At 40.5% G+C, this 24729-nt stretch overlaps 1 protein-coding gene across 1 annotated transcript; it reads left to right on the top strand.

Moving 5' to 3' along the window:
• ret (ret proto-oncogene receptor tyrosine kinase) lies at positions 1 to 24164 on the top strand. The gene is made up of 20 exons (XM_008301023.1): positions 1 to 67; positions 12659 to 12904; positions 13164 to 13457; positions 14798 to 15036; positions 15134 to 15329; positions 15407 to 15606; positions 17032 to 17311; positions 17546 to 17677; positions 18120 to 18230; positions 18327 to 18443; positions 18543 to 18787; positions 18885 to 19032; positions 19154 to 19261; positions 19344 to 19558; positions 19958 to 20080; positions 20171 to 20241; positions 21127 to 21264; positions 21401 to 21500; positions 22160 to 22307; positions 23176 to 24164. Exons 1-20 carry the CDS (start codon positions 1 to 3, stop codon positions 23331 to 23333), a joined length of 3336 nt encoding a protein of 1111 aa, XP_008299245.1. The 3' UTR covers positions 23334 to 24164.
• The last annotated feature ends 565 nt before the right edge of the window (positions 24165 to 24729 follow it).

Genomic DNA, 24729 nt, shown 5'->3' with positions numbered 1-24729 from the left:
ATGGGGTCAAGTTGTGGTTTCTCTCGGGGAAACATCGTTGCGCTGCTGCTGCTGCTGCTGCTGGAAGGTAAGATCAGTTTTAGTGGTGAAGTCAAAGGAGGCAGTAAGAAACAATTATTATATGTTGCACGAAAATGTGTTTCCAAGTGCGCGCTTGATAAAGAGAGGGCTGTTTATGCGCACAACTGTCTGAAGTGTTATTCCAGAGGAGAGAATCTTAAATTGTGTTTGCTTTACGCGTCCTTTGCTTAGTGTTATGTGTTACTGTGACAGCATCACTTTTTGTTTTAAGCATCTTCTTCATTTCTCATCGTCCTTAAAAGCACATTAATTGTGTTATGGGCACAATTAAAGGTGTACTTTAAATTCATTTAAAAAAAAAAGAAAAGAAAAGAAAAATCTGATTATCTCCACATTTGACCATTAAGAAGAGAAATAAAAGAGAGAAAAAGGTTTCCACTGGAAAGGAAGTCTAGATTGCAACTAATTAGTACAAACGTGTGAAGCTGAATTTCTTTGCTAAATTGCAGCATTTTTGGAAGCTGGGTGATTTTACGGCTTTTCCAAGAAGTATCACAAATGGCACGTCCACAATGCCATCGCTGCTCCACACTGCAGAAAGTGATACTTGCATTGCACGCTGGTTGTTATGCATGGCATGGCACATTGAAACCTAGAGTCAAATGAATACAGCCATATATCATAATATTATAATCCCATTCACAATCCCACAGCCCAACTGTACCAACACCATCCCTCCGTGCAGTCTATATTTAAAGTGTCTCTCATAGCTCAGGAGTGTGCAAATCTCAGTGTGCAGCCAGTATGTCAGATGTGATGCTTGGACAAATATAGGACGTAGTGTGGAATTCCGGAATTTGTTTTTGTACTTAAAAGTGGTCTTAACAGAGGTTATTATCAGTGCTTTCATCAGGGGTGTGTGTGTGTAAGATTATCAGGACAGACTTTTAGTGGAATTGAGATGTGAGAAAAGGTGTTCATTTTCATGTCACTATTATTATTTCATGCCTACAAAAGTGGGGGCTTCTCATAAACTACAGGCCTACGTAATCACCCAAGGGAGCAGTTTTATGCAGAGTTGTTAAAATGATTAATGAAATTTTTTAGGTGCCACACTCGAACGTAATGTCCCCTGATTGTTTTTCACTGTGACAGACTCTGTAGTTTTCAGTGGGGCTGAGCGATGTAAATTCAAACATACGCAGCAGATATCAGCATCTCTACATTGTCCTACATGTGTTGCCCCCCTCCCCCCCCGAAGCAGACATTTGTCCTGATATTTATGGAGGAACAAGGTTGAAGTAGTTGGATTTCATATGTCAAGGATGTCCTGGTAATTAAATAGGTGCTGAAAGCTACACTCTACGTAAATGCAGCTTCCATCACCTGCCTGTTTGTTGCAACAAAAGACCCACACTTGTTCAGGGAGGAGAAGAGGCGAGCAGCAGGCAGGTGTTCAGCAGCTGCTCTTATCTCTCTGCAAACACTGCCTGTTTGTTTTCTTTAGGAAAATATCGTCTGTTGCACAAGCGCACACACCGTTCAGACGCTCCGACATTAACTTCCCTCAAAATGACACATCAGATTAATTTCGCTGGGCAGGGTCATGATTTAGTCTCACTTTGGAAGCTGCTCTGACTGTTGATGTCAGCAACGAGACAACGATTTTCTGCATCAAATGATTTTACAAATGTGCCAGTGCTCATATAGTCGTTATTTTGTGATTCAATTTTTATATAACACGACCTTCTAACGTGGATTTTCGTAGCCACGCAAGTCATTTAGTATTTGGTTGAGCCTAAAAATGGCTTTGTTGAAGTTACAGTGGTCCATGTTTGGTAATTTACATCATCACTGTTCCAGGTTCCAGGTTTCTGATTAGTTTGGTGTTTCTTGCTGAGGTCATCAAACAAAGCAAATTGGCAATCAGAGCTCAGAATAAGAGTAATCAGCATTTTAAAACGTGGCTGCAACATTGCGCTGCACTTAAGGCTGGAGTTGAATAGGAGAAGTAGGCCAGTTCAAAACAAAAATTTAAGTGAATCTGGAGCTGGAACACTTGTGTAGTTACAGACTGTGGAGTCAGTCAAATAGGAAAAAATCCCAGAAGTCCTTTGGTTAGCTTTGCTAAGAATTGAATTTTTGGTGTTTGGCCTTGGTGAGCATCTGTAGAGCTTTACTGAAATGATTCATTTGATTTAGATGACGGCTGCCTTATGATTAGCTTTAAGAACTGATACAGGCCTACAGTACAAGTTGGCAGCTTTGCAAGTATAAAAAGAACATGTGGAGCTCAAACTCAATAGAACCTTTTGTGACTAAACCTTTATCGAAATTAACCAATCCTCTTAACGGACACGGCCGTGTAATCCATCACTTCCACGAGAAGAACCACAGATGTTTTCACATGAAAGCATTGATCCGTTTATCTTCCACCGTGACCTTGCTACTGTATCTTTGACCCCGCCTCGCCCTCTGACCCGTGAAACCTTAACCAAGTGCTGATCCTCGGTGATGACCTCCCTGCATCCCAGAGGAAGCTGCCGACCTCTTTAGCTGCTCCTCCTTTCTTTAGAACAATCATTTTCATCAGCATCTTCTGCTTTGAGAAGGACCAGACCAATAAATCTCATTTGATACATGCTGCTATTTGATTTAGCTCCTCATTACATTATATAATTTAGTAAAGCTTCTGTCTTGTGTTGCCTATGGACGCATCATAAATCTTGTCAATTTTCCACTCTTGCTGTCACTACGTCTCTTTTAGTATAATTGGAAAACCATATGATGTGCGCAGAGTTTATCTTTTATATTAAATTTGCAGTGCTTCTCTTTGTATCTTAGTAGGAAAAACTTAATTTTTCAATGATTCTGTCGAAGCTGGTACTTGCAAAAAGAAATCTGATGACAGCATCCGTGTTTATGGAACACAGAGGATGGGGGTTTTGTGTGTTTAGTTTAGGTTTTTTTTCAGGTTCATGTACTTTACAAAAAAAAAAAAGGAGGCACACAGCACGGCACGCTATGTGATTAAACCACAAGTATCTGGCCTCAGCTGCCCTCTACTCATTTCACCCCAACAGTCAAAAAAGTCAGCGTGAACAGTAAACACTCTGTCTGCTGCTAATGCACAGACAGACAGACCGATGCAGCACTTTTGGCTGCTTTCAGATTTCCATTAACGGCCATTTTTATTCACAAAACTTAATCAAAGCGGAATCATCCTATTAGGTTCTGACCTGACGAGAGTCCAGACCTTTAGCTGTGAACTGTTGCGTTCTGCTGCCGCCGTTGCATGGACGCTGCTCGTACCTGTCAAAGCTCTGTGCCTGATCCTCTAGTCAGTTCAGGGTCACACTTCCCTCTCATGCATGGATAGAATCTAATTTGCTGTGGTGAAAGGACAAGGAGACATTGATTGAAATTTCGCCCTCGGGGCATTTAGTCCTCTCGTTTCACATGGGTCTTGACAAGTTATTTTCCAGTCGCCTAGCGGTGCACGCTGTGTTTGACCCATCATTTACAACAATGAACGAAGCAAAAGAGCTCATTTCAGTCCATGTGACGCTGCAGAATTTGCCAATGAAAATCTAATTGGCAAATTTATTGCGATTTCTCTAAACAAACCATTCTGCGAAATGTAGTTTTAAATGAAAACCTCATTTCTCATAAATTGGTTGCTCCTCATGTAGATTGCTGCTTGCCCCTCCTCCACCAGCCCCACCCTGGCATCCCTCTGTGTCCATTTGTTTCATCCTTCATTTTACTGAAACACGTAAACATGTTGGAAATCATTTTCCACCACCGTCCTGCCAGCGCCAGAAACTCTGAAAGCTTCGCTTCCATTTGTGCTGGAAGATCAGCGCCCTCCATTCCCTGCCACGAAGCAATGTGGCTCCCTTTGTTTCCATCCTGTAATCCTCCAGATTCACTGTGAAAACTGATGCTGTGACACAGTGTGACAAGTAGTCAGAGTTTAGTAGGTAATTCAGTTTGTATACGCATTAACTGAATTACAGACAGACTTGTAAATATAACTAATATGTGATTTGTATTCGATCTGTGGCTGTGTTTAGTCACATGAACAGGATTCCTCGAGGATAAGAGTTTTGTTTTGCTACGTCTGACCACGTTGGACCAGACGAAAAATATCTCAAAAACTATTTCATGGATTGCCATAAAATTGTGCACAGACGTTTATAGTCTCCACAAAATAAATATCCAAATGAAGTTACTGATGTCGTGTGTTTAACTGAGCACCATAGTCAAGATCTTACTTTGTCCAATAGCTGCCCGACTAATGACGTTCTCATCAGCCTGAACACTGTGTTTAGTGCTGGTTTGTTGCCATATCTGCCTGACAAATATTAATGCTGCTAAATATGAGGGTGTTTGCATGGACACTGTATCATGTCAGGGTTATTTCTTAATAGAATCATTTTAACCATTGCTAGAGGAAAATCAGCAGCACCAAAATGATGAGAACTGAAAATTTTATTGAATTAAATATTTTAATCAGTTTTGTTACTTGTAGTTTCATTTACTCGAGCATAATAGACATTTTATTTATCAAATGCTCCGAAATAACAGGAGAATTAGTAGATTTCTGTCAGATAGGGTAACAGTGACTCATTTCCTTTCCTGTACATGGATTAATCTTACTATCATTCTTAGTCACCACCAAATAACCATTCTGAGCCGGAAAATGTTGCATGTTTGTCAGTAACCCTGATGGTTGGTGAACCATTCCCAAAACACTGCTATTTGTCCATAAAGTCTCACAGAGCTGCTAGCAAGACTCGAGACACTTGTCTGCTGTGAAGTTGTTGCTTTTGGTGCTTGCAACATTATTTTCTTTAGTTTTTTTGAACACTGATCATTAAGTCCTTGATTCTCAAAAGTATTCATTTAAGCTGAAATCTTCATGAACTCTGTGGCTGGACCTATTTATAAAAACACAAATGATCGCATTGTATTTTGCCACAGGCACTTCCAGCCTTTGCCTCCTTCTGTGTACATGTCAGTGAATCTGATGGCTTTTTACCACCGCTGTGATGAGCAGAGATAGTTTTTATCAAAGCAGTCTAATGACTATTGCATCAAACTCAGTCTGGAGCTCCAGTGATGTACCACGTGTTCAATTTTTGATGCCACAGTCATCCCCAGTGGAATCCTTAAACTGAATTTGTACTTGCAGCTAACCCCCAAGGAGATGTTCTATTAGATTTCTTGATGACTGATGAACATGGTTCATTGGATCTCAGCTCTTGTATTCTCTGAGGGCTAATTGGATTACATTATGGAGTAATTGATTATTATGTTACGGTATGCTTCATGGTAAACTGAGTAATCTACCTGGAGCCTGACTGCCTCCTCCAAACTCAGATCAGATATCCTATTACTCTGATGAAAAGTTTGATGACTGTGTCATGATGACCGGAAATGACTCTCTTCCTTTATTACACCTCGTTGTTTTGGAGATTGAAGCATCGCAGCCATGACTACATTAAATCCAGGTTCTGAATCCAGCGTGATATGATGAAGCAATTGTGCATAATGGTGCACAGGAAACCGAAAGGGAGAGATTTCAAAACATTATGATCAATAATAGCTTTCATGAGTGGAATTATAGTTGAATGTGCAGCTTTTTAGTTAATTGAATCTGTGAAGGGAACCGTTCCCATAACTGTTACTTTTCTGGAAGCAGAGTAATCATGATAGGTTTCAGAGCGATTATAATATTTATTGCGTTTATATCACCATGCTGTAACTGGGTGAACTGCTCCCTAATGTTGCTGGCTACAGCTACTTTGTAATAGATGATGGATTATTTGAAAACGTGAACATTGATGGGCTAAATTGCAGAGCTGGCTGTGAAATTAAACCCACACGGGCAAAGTATTATTTCGGTGGCAACGCACATGGATGCCTAAACAAGTGGACCAGAGAGACAGACGTGGATGCCAGACTTAGAAGCCTTCATGTTCAACAAGAGATCAGATTTAGGCTGCCTTATAGGTGTCTAAAATAGAGAAGGCTGTGCTGCAGAACAGTCAAAACAAAGAGACCAGGAGGAAGAACAGGTCCAGTGTACCTCAGGAAACCCACGATATTAACCAGAACTAGAAATGGTTGTCAAGTATTTCACCTGCATGTCAACAATAACAGACCAGACGGCCTCCAGAAAGTCACATAAAGAGAACAAAAGAATAACTGTAAGAGGAAGTTAAACAGAAAATCGACTTGAAGAGCTAAAAGTAAAAATAGAATCGACTGAATCAGTATACGGCCATGAAATGTACATTACACACATTTGAAAAAGACGATGTTAAATTCATTATGGGATAATTGTTTTACAGATGTGTTTTAATGATTAAAAATAAAACACAAGCAAGGATGACATATACATACAATCGTAAATGTTGTTATTGATTAAACTGTGTTGGAGGAAATGTTTTTAATGTAGCGTAATGACGAATGGTGAAGGAACCACTGAGGCTAAGAAGACAAACAAAGACTGAACAGTGTCAGTTTAACAGGGCTGCAAGGTCCACAAGGCCTTAACATTGGGTACATGACCTAAGAACTTATTAGAAATGAGATTGCTTTTGACCGTACGGGTCTCAAACTTGATCATAAACACTTTAAGAGGTCAGTCCAGTTGGCAACTGCTGATGGCCGACTTCACTGCTGAATCCAGCATCGACTTTGAAAAAGCCTGGTGGCCTCAGCGGTGAGTCAACAACAGAAATTGCAAACTTGACAATCCTCTTTGACATCGTATGGCATCTGCAAGAACTGATAATAACTGCTTGGTCATTCATTCACCTCACAGAATCCGCTGAGGATGTTGGAGCAGCTGCAACAGATGAGAAAGGGACAGATTTGATTGCAGAATAATTGTTGTATTTCTGCACTTATAACATTTGGATCAGTTTATGCAGCCATTTAATTTTAATCTACAGGTAAAGTAAAGATCTCCTATATTATACCTAATTTACAGATCTCCTAAAAGTCCTTGTAGCCTCTTCTCAGTGATGTAAAGGTACGGATTGTGGGTGACCAGAACAGCCCCGTAGGCAAAGGCTCTTGTTGGCATTTCATTAGCAGCAAAAGCACATTTGCAGCTTAGAAAACATTGTGTAACCAAAGCTACAACAATTGCTTATCAACAATTGATAAACTTAAACCCCCTTTGGATGAATATCAACACCATGTTAACATGTCCACATGGTGTTTTTTTTAGTCATCACAAATCATGAACGAAATAAGCAGTGAGCGCTATCGCTGGGCAGTTTATTGATGACAGTCTCAAAAATGCAGATTCAGACTTCCAGGGTTTCAAATGCAGCAAACAAAAGGATCCAATCCCATCAACTTGCAGGGCATACCTTTCTGTACGAACTGTATGCCAGGTCAGACATGTATCATTGAATTACTGCAATATTACAACTTGCTGTTGTGTAACACAGAGTAGTTGTACGGTGTTTGAGCAGAGTTGTAGGTGAGCTGGTGTGCTCAAGCTGCAGCGAGGGGTGTGTTAACAAAAAGGGGTCTTCATAGAACCTGACGCTGTAGTGAAAGCAACAGTGTGGAGTTACATCTGAGCCACTTAAAGGCAGGAGGAGATTATTTTGATGAAAAAAAAATCTAAATATGTAACTTTGGTCCACAGAGGTTTAATTAGAAACTGAAGTTGAACTTTAAGTAGGGAGCTTTGTCAACTAAATATTTCATTAAGTATCCTGCCAGCTACTGAAAAAAGGCTTTGTAAAGAAGACATTTCAAAGCTGGACGGATCTCCTTCACGTCAGCTTATTCTATATGATTAGAATCTCGTCGTCCTGGGGTTCATTCAAACAGACTAATATGTTCCACCTTAATGTGAGCGCTAAATAGGACTCCTGCACCGGGTAACAGTTCACATTATGTGCAACGGAGATGATTGCAAACATGCAGCCATCAGCTTTTCTCCCCGTCTGTCTCATCAGTGGAAAACAATCAGCATCACTGTTGATTAGTACGGTTATTGATTGGTCTGCTGCCAGATACACTGCCTTTCCAATCGCTCGTTACCAGGGACAGATACAGCACGTTTTGACCTTGGGAGAGAAAAGGGCATGAGGCTGAATTCTCACCACAGGAGCGCCAGTCTGCCGATAAGATCATTTAAGGAATGTATCTTACGACGGCGAGGCCGGGTCACTTTTCCTGATCTGCCATGTTGTTGACAAGGATGCTCGGTGAGGACGTCTGGGTGGGGGCTCCACGTTTTGCTTCACTGAGACTTAGAGGTAGATCAGTGAGCCCGTGGGTTACTCCGGCACATGAGCTCATAGCTGGTAAATCTATCAGCCAGAGCACGCATTGAGCTAATTGAGTTCCTGTCTTTGTCTGGGACGATGGAGAGGGCGTCCCTCCCTATCAGCTCTGACCAGTCCTAGACACACTGTGGCAGACTGAGGACATGCTTACAGATTCTGTGATGAGTCTTTGTCCTTGTTGTTCTTCCACTTACAAAATATGAGACAAAACACACACACATACACACATATACACACACACACGCATAGAAACTCCAAACATCAGAGCATACTTGTTCAGATGACTGAGAGGGCCTTCCATTGTTTTTTTCTTCCATGTTTTTCAGTGTTGTACAAGTTCAGTTTCATCATCCGCCCAGCAGGACATGTTATCTATGACAAACATGGATTACTACAAGAGCCCTTCTGTTCAAACATCGGATTTGTTTGCAAAATTACTTATATAACCCACTTCTGAGTCGCTACCTAGGTTCGTAGGAGCTAAGAGTAAAAACAATAACCAATGGACACAAGTATAAGGATTTATTGTGAATTTTTTTTAGTTTGGAAATTTCGTTGTGGATCCAATCAAAGTCAAGTCAGTAAGTCAGGGGGGATAGTCAATGTCAGGGTATCCAAAGTAGGCTCTTGCTAGTGTTGGCCAGTGGGACTAACAATCCTACCACAGTATCCGCTGAATGCTGTGGTGGAGGCTCAAAGTTTGACTGGGAGCATCAAGGTTTGACTGGGAGCATCAAGGTTTGACTGGGAGGCCCACCATCAACTGGATCCCTGGTCAGCCTCGTTGGCCACAAGGACCGGAGCATCACTTTTTCCACACATCAAATAGGACCTGAACTGTATTTATGAACAGGTTTATAATCCAGGTTCTAATGCAATATCATCCAATTAGATTCATTCAAAGTGTTGTACAACATTAACATTTAACTTTTCTATTAGGAAAACAACATACTATCGTTTACAGGTAGCTAGCCGTAGTTACTTTCACAATAAATGTTTCATGGTGTCAAAACGTACGATTTTAAGCAATTGTAATTACAATTAAGTGCAACTATATGATCACATTTTACTGGTGAATTCACTTGTTTATAAAGGACACATTACCCTTTAAGGTAAAGTGCATAACTTGTACTTTTCCATGTGTACTGTCTCTTTTTTAAACCATTTTTAACATAAGATTTTAGATTTTAAATAAAATAAATGAAATACATTGTTTTTAAATTACAAAACTGACATAGATTGCAACTTTGCTTCTTTTACCCATCTTAATTAACTTAAAATTACACTTTGCCTTTCTACTGAGTATGGCTTTAGCCTTCAGTCTCGTATAGGGAAGGTGACTCGGTGTTAAAGTCTCACAATGAGGTTGTTTTAGTGATACAGGACGAATAAATGGGAATTTTCAACTCAAACCATCAAATAAATCCTTTTTTTGTAGTACATTGCATTCTTCAAAAACAAACAAAATATGCAATACACTCTTAGTTGCAGCTAGCATGGTCACCTGGCGGGGTTTCCACATACACACTCATTAGGAAGATGCAAAAAAACTAACTTACCAAGACCAGGAGAAGCCAGGACAAATGGAAGTGCTTCTTCGACAGCTTTCCAGCCTCTAAAATGGAATTTTAATCAGTTTATATCATTGACTAAATAGTTTCTTAGTTTTAGCGCAAAACAAGCAGGTGTTCGTACCTTTTCCTCTTGTTTTTATACCTTCAAGAAAAAGAAGCAGTGCCGGTTTTTCAAAATAAAACCCACAATACTTATAAGGTGGAAAGAAATAATGATGGTGGGTTACATTTACTCCCGTTTTTGAAGAAAGGACAGTGTGTGTGGAAGCTCAGTATCAGTTTTATAGGAGACTGAAGGCTGTAAAATGTTCGTTTATGACTGTAATGTTTGCGCACTTTGAGTTGTGGTGAAACCAGGCTGTTGCCAAAACAACTTATTGTCCGTCTATTTGTCAAAGTCCTAAAAGAACATTCTCCAGTGTTTCTAAGACATAAAACTGAACCTCTGCTGCAGCTCTTATTTTTAGCTTATTATCCATACATGATTATAGCTGGTGAAATGTCACCACTATTTGTATTTGTGTCATTCTTGCAGATCGTTGAGGGGAAGGTAATGAGTCAAGCTTTGGAAAACCATCATCATGGCTTCATAGACCAAAGATGCCATTTGCTCAGAGAAGCCTGCTTGATCCATTTAATTAATTGGTTATGATATAAACTGCTTGCTTTCTGTTGGCTTCTGTCCTGGAAAGAAATTGAATTTTGAATGATATAAACGAATTGTGTTGCATGGGGTCCAGCCATTGTGGCTCGTGGCCAAGGCCTGCCGTCATAAATGCGTTCGGCTCCCGCTGGTTAACACGTTGGTCGTCTCTGGGTTTTATTTGTTGAGCTGCTGTCATCTGCTGCGTTTGATTCATGACGTTGCCACATGTAGGATTTCTGTAGATTAGTTTAATTTATCTATCTCATAAAGGGCTGTAGAAAGTAGTATTTTCCAGCTTGTTGAAATTATAAATCATTCCAGCATTTTATTTTTTTTATTTTCTTTTATTTATTTTTATTTTTTACCATATTATTAAACAGTATCAAAGTCATTCTAATAATGTATTAGGCTGAAGTCTTTCACTCTTTTTTGGTTTGTGTCAGTGTGATTATAGCTCCCTCTAATGGCCATTTTAAGTACATAAATGCATCTTGCATTTTACTTGCAATATTTTCCTACGTAGAACCATCAAATTTAGTGTTGTACCTTACAGCTATCATTTCTGAAGTATATAAAATCAAGCCATCCAGGTTGAACCCCTTTTTCATTTTTGTTCCATTAATCATTTTTGTATTTTACAGCTAGAGTGTTTTCAGTAGACTCTCCATCAACTACACAGGTGTTGAACAACCTGCAGCTGCTTATTAATAAATGTCCTTCCCATAGCATCTGTACATCTTCAAGTCAGACTAAATTCAAATGAAATATCTCTGCAACACGGTTCTCCTCTTTTATTTTAGCACTTTTATTCATGCAGTTTCAGATTATTCTGGTCTGACATCTGCAGCTCGGTCTCCTGCTTGATAACGTCCCAAATTCACTTTGAAGGATGATTCTGCAAATCAGGCAGAAGCAAACAGCCAATTTAACCGACCTGCTTTTTAATTTGCGGCAAACAATCTCTGTTTTTGTCGGTACGTTTCTCAGAAATTATAGTTAACGCTGCTGCTTCATGAAAGAATAAAAACAAGAATTGCATTTTGTTGCATTATTATTTTCACATTAAAAAAAGCTGTGCCAGTCAATAAAAACAAACACAATGCATTTTTCAAGCATTAGCATGAATAGTTTTAATTTGGTTGTAGTACATTGATGAAGATCCTCCCTAGAATGTTTGCTGTCGTGAAACTGAGCCGGCAGGATTACCAAACAAGTGGCCGGCTGTTTGTTTTTGTCCCAGGAACACTTTTAATAAAAAGGTCTGCAGACTCATTGAGTGTATCTCCATCCTTCAGGAAGGACGGCCACATTTTATCCATCAGCTCGGCCTCCTGTCATCTAAGCCCGGCGAAATTAAATCAATGTCTGAAACCAGAGCTGAGGCCTCAACTGCACCAACAGAAATAGAAAATCTAGTTTTGCTGTCTGCTAATGACATTAGTGCGTTCCCTAAATGGTCGCCTACCGTCGTCAAAGAGGGACATGCAGGGATATAATTACAGGAGAAACACTCGCATCTCCATTTTCCTGTAAAACACATAGCCTGCTGTAGCGCTTTATGGATTACCCCAACACACACACACACACCCCACACTCCCTTCTGGCAGGTAATGATTCATTTCTCCTCCATATCATGTTATCCCTTGTAATTAAACTTCTCAAGGTGAACACAAGGAGAATCGGAAACCACATGCTATTGACCATCTGAGAAATTCATTATAAGGGCTGCATAAGTGTCATTTGAGCCCTCCTTTCAATTTCCGCCAACACAGGAGATGAAAGACGTATCGGAGGAAGGGGAAAAAAAAACAAAAAACTGGACCTGTCATATTCCATGTATGTGTTAATTTCCATTCGGTGGCCAGACAGCATTGTCAGTGGGTATTGTTGCTACAGTTAAACATCCAGAAAGAGATGTGTGATAACTGCTGTTATCCCGATCTGTAATAATATGAGGTCTCAGCAGTAGTGTCAGGCCTTATTTTTCACTTGTCACTGATTTTTTCCTTAAAGGAAATATAACCAGCTTCCTCCATGGTTCCCTTGGCTGCCTGTTTTTAAACATCTGGTTATTTCATGGGTTCTTCCTGCAGGAGCGACAGGGCTGTACTTCCCTCAGAATGAGTACATTGAGACGATGTACGTGGGCCAGCCGGCAGGAACTCCGGTCCTCCAGGTCCACGCCATGCTGGACAGTGACTCTGAGCGGCCGCATTTCTACCTGTGCTCGACGAGTCCTCTCAGACGGCAGGCCTACAGCTCCTGGTTCAACCTGGACATGAGCACTGGAGTGCTCTCCCTAAACAAAACCCTGGAGGAGAGCGACTTTGCCTTGCTACGTGAGTTGGATACAAGCCTATAGATGGTAATGCATAGCCCCATTTTGGTGCCAGGTATCCTCTGCACGAGAGTAAATTAGTTTCTTGACGTCTATGCTCTGTGCATACTAAAAACGCTTTGGCTCTCGGTTCAGGTTTCTGCCTTCAGGATGATAATGTAATTGCATACAGGCAAAGAAAAGCACAGTCATCAAAAAGAGCACTTTCTGTCTGAGATTAATATGCCTCCTGTTTTTGTTTTGGCTGTGTGTCTCATCAGATCAGAAATCATGGTCTGTGAAGAAGTTGTTCCTGCATGCCATGGTTGTACCCAACTTCACCAAGAAGTCCCAGTGCGGCAACAAGAACTCCGCTCGGATCACGTTGGACTTTGTCAACGCCACGATGCCTCAGTGTGCTCAGACGGATATGAAGGAACTCTGCTTCCCGCACAGAGACACCTCCAACCCACACATCATGGAAAACAGGTTCCCCGGAGCCCTACGGCAGCTCCGACGCCTCACCAGAGTCAACGTCTGCCCCAACCACACCATCACCTACAATGTGGAATCAGGTTAGACACATTAAAGACTATCTTATCCTCTGAAAGCATACAGCCTGCCTTGAACAAATGAAAACTGGAATTCATGAGCAATAAAATGCACCACTGCTCCACTCAGTACAGTCAGTCAGTGTTTTAACTTTTTGCATGATCTGATGTGACCAGTGGCATCATTGATGGAGATTTCAGGGTGGATGTAAGGGATATGTCCCCTGAATTTTGTGCTTTTCTTTACATAATAAAGACATTTCTGCTCTAAATTTATGCAGGATAGGCACAAATTTATGCATAAAACTCACCAGAATGCAGGAACCTGCTGAATGTGTCCCCTTCAACGTTCAAATAAATCTGTTGCTCATGAGCAGCACATTGGGGGAATAAGGTTCGCAAACTTTAGGTGAATAATGCTGTAGAACGTATGACTGAGTCTCCTGTGCTTGTGCTACTGTGTCATTGGTTTAGTATTTTAACTAAGCATGTAGCATGATTCCATTACTTCACATTGTTCAGCAAAAGTAAAAAAAAAAATGTTTTAAGTATACCCATACCATCTCAGTGCACGCTGTAAACAAAAATCCTGTAAAGAAACAAGGATGTAGGAAAAAATACCAAAAAAAAATACATTAAAAAAACAGTGGACTACTGTAACATTTTAAAATAAAATAAAAAGTTTTAAAAAATGAACGCCAAAATATCTGTAAAATATTTTTATTATTTATTTTTTTAATGATATATTCTAGTTTTAAATGAATTTAATACAGTAAAACTGCAGTTTTATGGTCACATTGTAAAAAAAACAAAGTACGATTTGTAAAAATTAAAAAAAAAAAAAAAACAGATTTTTGATGTGGATGCTGTGCACAGTTTGGTCTGTTTCTAGTAAAACAAATAGAAATGTGTAATTTTTTTAGCTATTAGCTGTAATTTGACAAAACAGAAAACATCTGTAAAATAACAGTTGTGAATACTTTCTATTTTTCAATCCTTAGTATACATCATTTTCCATTAAATAACTATAAAATAATGATATTGATGCTGATTAAAATACAGTATAAATCATGTCATTTTACCATCAAACATTGTAAAAGAATAAATTACCATTTGGAAAAATACAGATTTTTGTTCTCGACATTTTTTTTACAGTTTGATTAATCTGTAAATTCATACTTTTTTCTGTAATTTTATCAGTTATTGAATTTGATATAACAAAAAAAAGGAAAATCTGTAAAATAACTCCTTGTAATTCTGTACAAAATTACAGTTAATACCTGTCAAAAATGCATTTTTTAAAATTTATTTTTTTATTACCAGACACATGCACACCTGAGTTTTTGTTGTCCTCTTGTCTGCAGACTCTCCGGCACCGTTCGCTGTGAACGAGAACACCACTGAGCTGGTGGTAACGGCTCCGCTGGACCGCGAGGAGAGCGAATGCTACAGACTACTGCTGGTTTGCACGGTCCGAACAGAGACTCTCATCACCAAGGTGGAAACGTCCCTGGATGTTTATGTCAATGATGAGGATGATAACGCACCGTATGTGAACGGAACAGACACAGCAGACATCATCATCAGCTACAATCGCACAAAGGTGAGAAGATCCGTGTTTTATAAACACAGTGTTGGATAAATGCATCGTCACGTTAAGATTCAAATGTCTCACTTTGACTTTTTTTTTTTTTTTTTAGGGTGGCACTTTTGGAACCCTATTTGTCTTTGACAGGGATCTAACGCCCATCTTTCCCATTGACAAGACTCACAATAAGTACGTGGGGACTTTGCTCAACAATGACCCCTGGATAAAGGACACATTTGACATAAAAGGCACCTTCAGTGAAAAGAAGGCTGCTCTTGGAGGCATTCGAGAAAGTGTGCACGACTACCGTAAGTAATCCAGAGGCTACTGAAGTTGATCTTTTCACAGTTATTACAGAGTTATTTACCTTTTGTCTCGATTTTAGAGCTGGTCCTGAAGAGGAACCTGTATGTGACGGAGAATCGGGCCGTGCAGCTGGACTACCTGGTCAATGACACCACCTATCCTGGTCTGGAGGGAACAGTGCTGCTGCATTTCAACGTCACCATCTTACCGGTTCACATCCGCTTCGCCAACATCACGCATATATTCACACTGACACGCAGGGCTTCTGTTTACGCACAGGTACTCACCAACACTTACGTACAAACCTGTAACTCTCTATTTAATGTGCTGCTATGTTTAATCATAACTTTGTTTATAGAGTCCTTTCTTGTTGTGACTTCAGTGTAAGTGATGGGACCAAAAAAAAAAAAAAAGATGATGACATTTGCACGCTATTCTCCAGCTGAATTTATTTATTATATAAACTTCCAGCCACAAAGGCATTCAGAGCCTGTGACATAATATTTCCCTCATTACAGCCACACAGGCAATAAATAACCCAAGCTATTAATCCAACATAGTTTCCTTTGGCAATGTTTTTTGTTTTTTTTTTCTTCATATGATGGCCAATGACAAAATCCACAGTCTTTCTTTTTTGTGCAAAAATGTGTTCCAAAGTTCAGGGAAAGCTGATATGAGGGATCAGTGGCCTCATATCAGGTCTGAGTCAGAGACACTAAAAAGAAATGTAATTTAAAAAGGGATCATTTTTGTGATTTGCACTTGAATTGTATATCTTTGGAGCCATATGCTCACTTAAAAATACCCAGTTTTATACATTGTAGTCAGTGTTAGTGTTACTTTTTAAAAGCAGAGGATTACTTTACCTATTTACTGTCGTTAGAGAGAAACTCACTGTTACACTATTTTTGTGTTACTCCACATCAGCTGAGATGCATTGTCGTATAATTACCAGTTAGCAATATGCCCACAGGCTAAACCTCATGTATGTCCACATATCAGCACTAATCCTGGAACTAGTCAGACACAAGATCTGCCTTTTGTGCATCTCGATAAAGTTTTACCAGCAAAATAGGTGAAAACCATCTCAAAGAATCACAGAAAGTCGAGAACAAGGCTCCACAACAAGAGAATAAAGGCGACACTGGCAGTAGACTATACTGCCTCAAAATAAAAAATAACTCAAACTATAATTTGACTCCTGAATTCAGGAGTGCTGCTGCGTTACATTACTGCCTTACGGACAAATGTAATGTGATTACAGTGCGTTGCCCCCCAGCACTGATAAAGATGTCAGTCAGACCTGCTAAAATACAGTCTAATATACAATTATATGTAAAGTCAGCAGAGAGTTGAAACTTCTGGATGCTTCATTAACTGCTGCTCAGTCTTTACAGTCCAGGACCTACCTTGATGCCCTTATAGGAAGATAAAAATACATCTTTAATGTTAAACAGCATTAATTCTATTCGATGATAGAAACCAATGCCAAGTTAACATCTTAAAAAATGTAAACTTGATTGACTTACTCTAAACCACACCTCGGACTGCCACCTGCTGGATAACAAAGAACACAATACGATATTAATTGAACTGTATCTCTGTAATACAGTAATCCACAAAGGTGTTTGTACTCCATCATCCTTCCTCTTAAATCACTTATTCAGATTTAGATTTTCAGTCTCTTCTTTCGTCTCCTCTCAGGTTGGCAGAATCTGCGTGGAAAACTGCCTGGAGTTCGATGGCTTCAGCGTCACGTACCGACTCGAGGTGCCCGATAAGAACGTGTCTGCTGACTCTCAGTCCTGCTACACGGCCATCAGCATCACTCAGGCTGCTGACGGGATATGGGGGCTGCTGTACGTGAACGACTCGGAGGCACTGCGAAAGCCCGAATGTCAGGACCTGCAGTACCTGGTGGTAGCTCAGGAGGAACACACCCAGCTGGAGACCAGCACTCAGATCCAAATCATTCTGGATGAAGGTAAATCTGTTACAGCATGAGACCACTTTACAGTCAACACAGAGGGCCTGATTCTTCACTTCATGATCTAATCTTTGATCTGCATCACTGGACATTGAAAGATACAGTGATCACATTCTGCCGTTAGGGAGACTGTTTCACCCTCAGTCCTAACACATGTGCAGACATGTGCAGACTCTCCCACATGTCCTTTAACGTTTTGGTTATGCGTGTCTTTGGCTCTGCTGTACATAGCAAACAAGGCGCGTCAGGAGAGCCAGCAGTTCCTGTCCTGTGCAGAGAACAGGCAGCGAGGAGACTGCGAGTCTGTCCGAGGCCTGGGAGCGACGACGGGGAGATGCCAGTGGAGGCAAGGCACTGAGAAAGGTACATCTGATTTAACAAACACTTCAAAACAAATCAAAGCTGTGTTTAATTGTGATCAAATAACATTTTAACATCACTAATTAATTATGAGATCCTGGAATAATTCCACTACAACCAAATGGGAACGCATTCCCCTCAGTGGTTGTGATGGAACAAATTAAAGGCCCAGATGCTGCATGTGCATCCTTTTCAATAACATCCTTTTTGCAACAGGAAGCAACAAGAGTTGTGGAAAATGTGGTCTTCATTCTGTTAACACAAGCACTAACAACACCCTGATACTGTACTGAGGTTAAAACTGCCACATGTTGCACTGCTAAGGACCAACACAAAACAAGCTAAAACACTTGAATGTGTGTTTTGTTCACATTAGAATACTTGTGCTCTCAGTATCAGTCTATGCTGTTTGTCATCTGGATGTTTTTCTCTTCTTTGTGCTCAGGAATATCTGAAAGTTATTCGACGTGCTCCCCTGACCTGCGGACGTGTCCAGACAGTGTTTGTGATGCAGTGGAAAGCAAAGACATGTCAATATGCCCACAGGACTGCACAAGTAAGAAACAGATGAAACACGTTCTTTGTATTACATATAAATAAAGCTCGCTCTGCATTTTGTAGACTGCATTAACAATTCCTTTTATCTCTGCAGAGGAGCCTGTCATCGGAGGCCACGAACTAGGCTTGAGTGGGAACGGGATCAAGGCCTGTTATGGAACCTGCTACTGCTTCTCTGAGAAATGTTTCTGTGAGAAGGAAGATATTGAGGGTGAGATGTCATAAATGACGCTAAAACTACTGAGAAATGCTTTGAATGCTCCTTTCGTTAAGAATAACAGTAACAGTGTTACAACGTTTTGTCTTCCAGAGGTGATATGCGACGACATGTGTAAGACCATCATTGCCACGGCTCTGCTCCTGTCCTTCATCGTCTCCATCCTGCTGTCCTCTTACTTCATCCATCGTTACCACAAGAACTCACCGAAGCCCCCGATAGCGTCCGCTGAGATGACTTTCCGGCGGCCGGCTCAAGCCTATCCCATCAGCTTCCCTGCCAACAACGTGCGCCGAGGCTCGCAGGAGTCCATCGAGACCGACACCTTTAAAATACCTGTAAGCTTCCCCCAGCCTGTCGCAGACGTTTTTTCCTCTCTGTCTTGTATCGTGGATTATTTGAGGGACCAGAAATGTCATTATGTTCTTTCAACAGGAGGATCCAAAGTGGGAGTTTCCTCGTAAAAACCTTGTACTTGGCAAGACTTTAGGGGAAGGAGAGTTTGGGAAAGTTGTCAAGGCAACAGCATTCAGGCTGAAGGGAAAAGCTGGTTACACCACTGTGGCTGTGAAAATGCTTAAAGGTAAGACAAGCCAGGCGAAGAGCAGACATCCGTGCAAGTAGCGGTGATATATGAGGAGTGAGTGTCAGAGGAGATGAATGGTTTCATCATTACAATCCCCCCTCTTTTTTCTGCGTAACAGAAAATGCTTCACACAGTGAACTGCGTGACCTGCTGTCAGAATTCACTTTGCTGAAGCAAGTCAACCACCCGCACGTCATAAAGATGTATGGAGCGTGCAGCCAGGACGGTAAGCCCTCAGTCCTCCTGCCATCCTCTGACAGCACATGTGTGTTGCACATCGAGTCTAAGTGCTGCATTTCTCTGAATAGGCCCATTGTATCTCATCGTTGAGTATGCCAAGTACGGGTCACTCCGTAATTTCCTGCGCGAGAGCCGGAAAGTTGGCCCGAGCTACATGGGCAGGGATGCCAACCGAAACTCCAGCTACCTGGAGAACCCAGATGACAGAGCTCTCACCATGGGTGACCTGATCTCCTTTGCGTGGCAGATCTCCAGAGGCATGCAGTACCTGGCAGAAATGAAGGTATCTGACAAACTGTTAAAGATTGTGTGAAGAAGTGTGCTTGCTGCTTAAATTTGACATTTAAAGTAGCTGAAATGCAGAACAGAGTTGAAATACAAATACTGAAAGAAATTATTCAAATTAAAGGAAAAGGAAACTGAAGCATCAACATAAGTGTGTTTACTGAACTCAGCTAATTTATCAGTTTAAATGGAAGTATTGACAGTAGTTAATTTAATTTTGGTTCATGCATTGGAAGGATTTGAAGTGTCAGCAGATGTGTTTTGGTGAATATAGTTTCAATTTAACTTGGATTGGAGGAGCCAAAGACATTTCAAGAGTGTGAACTGTGAGCATTTAAACTCCTGTGGTTGTGTAAGCACTCTGACTCACTTTAAATGAAGCGTGTTCGTCCAACAGCTTGTTCACAGAGACCTCGCGGCACGAAATGTCCTCGTAGCTGAAGGGCGGAAGATGAAGATCTCAGACTTTGGCCTCTCCAGAGATGTTTATGAGGAGGACTCATATGTTAAGAGGAGCAAGGTAGAGAAAAAGAACAGAAAAGTATTCATTTTGATGCATTTATAGCAATGTTTGAAACAAAAATTAACAAGTTTTGTCTGTATTTACTAGGGCCGTATCCCTGTTAAATGGATGGCAATCGAGTCCTTGTTTGATCACATTTACACAACACAAAGTGACGTGTGAGTATAATTATATTTCTTCTCCGGTGAGTCAGCTTAGGTCAACATAGAGACCGGAAAGCCGGAGAAGAAACAAATCTGGGTCTTTCCAAAGGTGGCCAAATCTATTTACCAGCATCGATCAATTTCACTAGCTGGATCTGTACAAAATCTGACGTGTACAACAACAATTCATAGGTTTATATGAAATTACTTATATCATCCAGGAAGTGGTTCACCACATAACCCAACCCTAGCAAGCAAACAGCTGTGTTTATTCAGCACTTTATCACACACAGAGGTTATTAGACTGATTTCTAGGCAAAGGTAAAGACAACAACTCAACCGTGTGAAACAAAACTTAGTCGGACAGATTTTTACAGAATATTTAAAGCTGACTGACTAAAACAGCACAAAAAGCCAGAAGATAAGACAAATGAAAACAAGAACTTTTTCATGTAGAAGATATGAAATCCTCCTGAAGTGTTTGGAGCTTCAGTCACCTCATTTCTTTCACCCTGGTGAATTTTTATGCACTACTTTGTTCCTCTGCTGCAATAATTAATGATGGAAATGTCTGTATTTAGGGGGGAAAAAACCTCACATTTCAAGCCCTGCGTGACAGTTCTTAATTTAACAGAACATATATGGATCAATTTGTGTTTTCCACAAAAGATTCAGTTCTTGTATGAGCTCATAGTTCATATTTTGAGAATAAAAGAAAGATGCTACAAAAAATGACCTGCCCCCAGTAACAGGCACTGCTGTATCTATTTGTAATGTGATAGAGGGTCTCAAAGGAAGCCCTTTCCGCTTCTTTCATATTATTTATTTGGGTGAACAAATGCACATGTATTTCCTGTATCCAACAAATGAAATCTTCTCATGAGTCACCGTGTTTCGCAGCTGGTCCTTCGGTGTGCTCTTGTGGGAGATTGTGACCCTGGGAGGAAATCCATACCCAGGTATCGCTCCAGAACGATTATTTAACCTCCTCAAGACCGGCTACAGGATGGAGAGACCAGAGAACTGCTCGGAGGAAATGTGAGCTTCACTCCGTTACTCATCATATCACATCCGCTCTCGCATCTCCTCATTAGGAGAGCCAGAGGTGGAAAATGTGTCTGTTGGGAGGATTTAAATGGCACCTATTTCACCCGCTGTGACACTTGTTCCTCAGGTACAACCTCATGCTCCGATGCTGGAAGCAAGAATCAGACAAGAGGCCGACATTCTCAGACATCAGCAAAGAACTGGAAAAGATGATGGTGAAAAGTCGGGTACGTCGAAGCTATAAAATACATTATAATAAGTTATTCATATTCTTCCACTGGAAAGAAATAAGGAGGGGCTATTAATCAGCCTCTTTCCAGGCATTACTGCTGCAATTTTGACAAAACCTTGGTGATGCATCACTAAGATCTGACAGTCAGGAGTTAGAGGTTTTTATTTTTTTTTGCTTTCCACTCCTCTTAGATTTGCAGCTGGCTCTAAATGAGCAGTATATTATTTCTGCTGGACAACATGTACTACTGGCTTAGCGTCACGTACACACAGACACACGCTGTGTTATATGAGCTCTCAGTCCTCCAACACGCTATACATGCCATAATTAGTGTTTAAAGAGCAATCCTTAAATGTGGCCTTGGGCGGTGTAATCACAGAGCATACCAGTCAGGCTCCTGCTGCTGAAGTGAGGCTAAATATAGAGCATTTACAGAGATGGGAATGCAGACGTCCCACAATACAGCACTGTTATCAACAAGAGGTAGTGGACAAGACAGTCGATGTAATAAGGGAATGTTTCGTGACCAGTATCTGCAGGATCTTGCAGTCCGTGCACGTGCGTGGCCTCTAGCGTGAGTACGTTCGGCCTTAGTGTGCTGTAACTCCTCTGCTCCCTAATCAGCCTAATCACACCGTCATCTGCTCTTGTCAGGATTACCTGGACCTGGCGGCGTCCACACCAGCCGATGCCCTGCTGTACGACGACGCCCTCTCTGAAGAGGACACACCACTAGTGGACTGTAATAACGCCCCTCTCCCTCGAACCCTCCCCTCCACATGGATTGAAAACAAGCTCTATGGTAGAATCTCCCATGCATTTACTCGATTTTAGAAACAGGACACACAACACAAGCTCTCTTTTTTGGCAAGTTGTGATTGGCTTTTCTGTAGTCAAGTGTGTGTGACTGTGATCTAGGCATGCCTTTTGCTGATTAACGCTGACATATCTCCCATTTCATCGTAAATGAGAGGCTCAGTGAGAAAAAAAAAAGAAAAAAGATCTTGTGTCTTGACTTTTTTTTGTTTTATTCGGACCTGCTTCTAATGTACATGAATGCTGACCAAAAATACTACATTTGTAAATACTGAATATACCCTTCATTCTAATTTATATGCTCATGCTTCATCCGCATTTAGTTTGTAAATATCTTAATTTTTTCACTTCATCACATTTCCATTGTCATCATTCCATTATTTGTTTGCACTAAAGGAAACAGTGTGTAACATTTGAAACAGGTCCTCACTGAATCAATCACTCATCGTGGTTTGAATTCCAGATTGTCTTAAATTTCCTGACTTTCTAATGTATATTAGCTATTAATCTATAATGATTCCACAATGCTGAACAGAGAAACAGTAAGGCTTTTGAATGCAACTCTCAGCTGACATTGATTAAAGTTACTAGCATCTGCATTTCTGAACAGTTACCAGAAGGCAGCCCTCAGTAAAAATGTACAGTCATGAGTAACATTATAGCTTTGATACATTACAGAAAAGGCCAATAAATAATAAATTATATTATCATTCATTTTGTGCACCACATGCAAAGTTTACTGCAGCGAGAGTCAAATCAGGACAGGCACTACAGAGTTAGATTTGAAAGCCTTACTGTCTGCACGCTGTTTATCTTTCACTGAGTGCAGAAAAATGATATGTTCTCGTTTTTAGGCATGTCATACCCCAACTGGCCTGAGAAGAGCCCGGTACCGCTCAACAGACATGATGCCACTAATCCAGTCTTTACAAGATATGCCAATGATAGTGTTTATGCAAACTGGATGGCTTTGCCTTCACCCGCAAAAGCTGTGGACAAGCTTGATAGCTAAAGACAAACCGACACTGTAGAAAAGATGACTAATTGGTAGATGTGTATATTTCTGTAAGACTGTACATAAACAATCTGATGCTAAAGTTGGTTCCCTTTTATTTCTGTTGCACGGGTATTTCAACGTTTAAAAACTGGGGTCTTTTTGCTGCAAAACTGGCTGGATCGACATGGACCGTGCTTCATCCAGCTCTTCAGTATGTTAATTATTACCTCACGGGTCATGTTAGCCAAATTGTATCACTGCATGACTATTGTACCAGATTGTATGTCAGTGTCAATGTCTTTTAAGTGCCTGTGCCGCTTCTACAATAGCCTCCAATTGTTAATGTGCGACTGTGAAGATCTTGTTCCAGCCCAGGAATTAAAGGGGACGTCTTTACCATCACCTGTTGTAGATAGCTGGGATTGAGTGGACAAAAGCAAAATGCTGAACTTGTTCTGAAAATATAAAGTTTCTACTTTAGAGGATTGTGCTCCTCAAAATGTCAAAGACCCATTTTTTTGTTTGTTTCTCCCACAAGCTGTTCTTGCCAAAGAAAAGTAATGCAGACATGTTCAGTGAACAGTTTTCATATTTTTGTTCTTGTTTTGTTGTTTTTGTCTTTGTTTTTTTACATGAAAAATATCATCTAGTGAGTGCTAATCCAGTGACAGGACATGAGGCTTAATGTAGATTGTGACCGTGTCCTGTGTCAGATTACAGTTTACATCTTCATTCACTGTAATGGCAATCTTTGTGGAAAACGTCTGATTATGTAAACCAATGAGTGCTATCACTGTTATGTTATTATTTGATTGTGTTCCAATTATTAATAAACATTAAAAATGTGCTGTTTGTCTGCTCCGTCATCTATGAGAATAGATGTGAAAATAGCTTCTGTGTAACGAACGGAAACGAACAATATGCAAATTATGTTTGGTGGTTCACAGAAAGAATTATTTTTATAGCATAGTGATATAATTTTCAGTCTCGGTTCACCTACAGACATAATTAGTTCATTATACACTCCAGCTTTCAGAAATATCTATTTCTAAATTATTATGATGGCCCGAGGAGCATTTCTCTACTAGTTCAGTGTGCAATTTCCATTTTCACCGAGTTTATGACATGAAGCACTGGGGGTAAGTTTGAAGAAAGATGTGTGAAACAGATTGGAAAGATTTCTGAGCTACACTATTGGTTCTGTATCAGGACTGTAGTGTTGTTATGGGAATAAAGTACACAGGCATTTTTGTCACAACTCCCTCCTTCTTGGATTTTGGTCATGCTCTGTACTATCGACAAAATCATTTGAAGCTGTCTTGTGTTGTCAGCCCAGTGTCAACTGGGTGGTATGATACAGTCGGACATGACACAACATTGCAATGCAATACAGTACGATACAGTCTTATAC

This window comes from Stegastes partitus, unplaced genomic scaffold, assembly GCF_000690725.1.
Source record: "Stegastes partitus isolate 25-593 unplaced genomic scaffold, Stegastes_partitus-1.0.2 Scaffold1622, whole genome shotgun sequence".
NCBI lineage: Eukaryota > Metazoa > Chordata > Actinopteri > Pomacentridae > Stegastes > Stegastes partitus.
The sequence above is the reverse complement of the archived record's forward strand: the minus strand, read 5'-3'. Positions and strand labels throughout refer to the sequence as shown.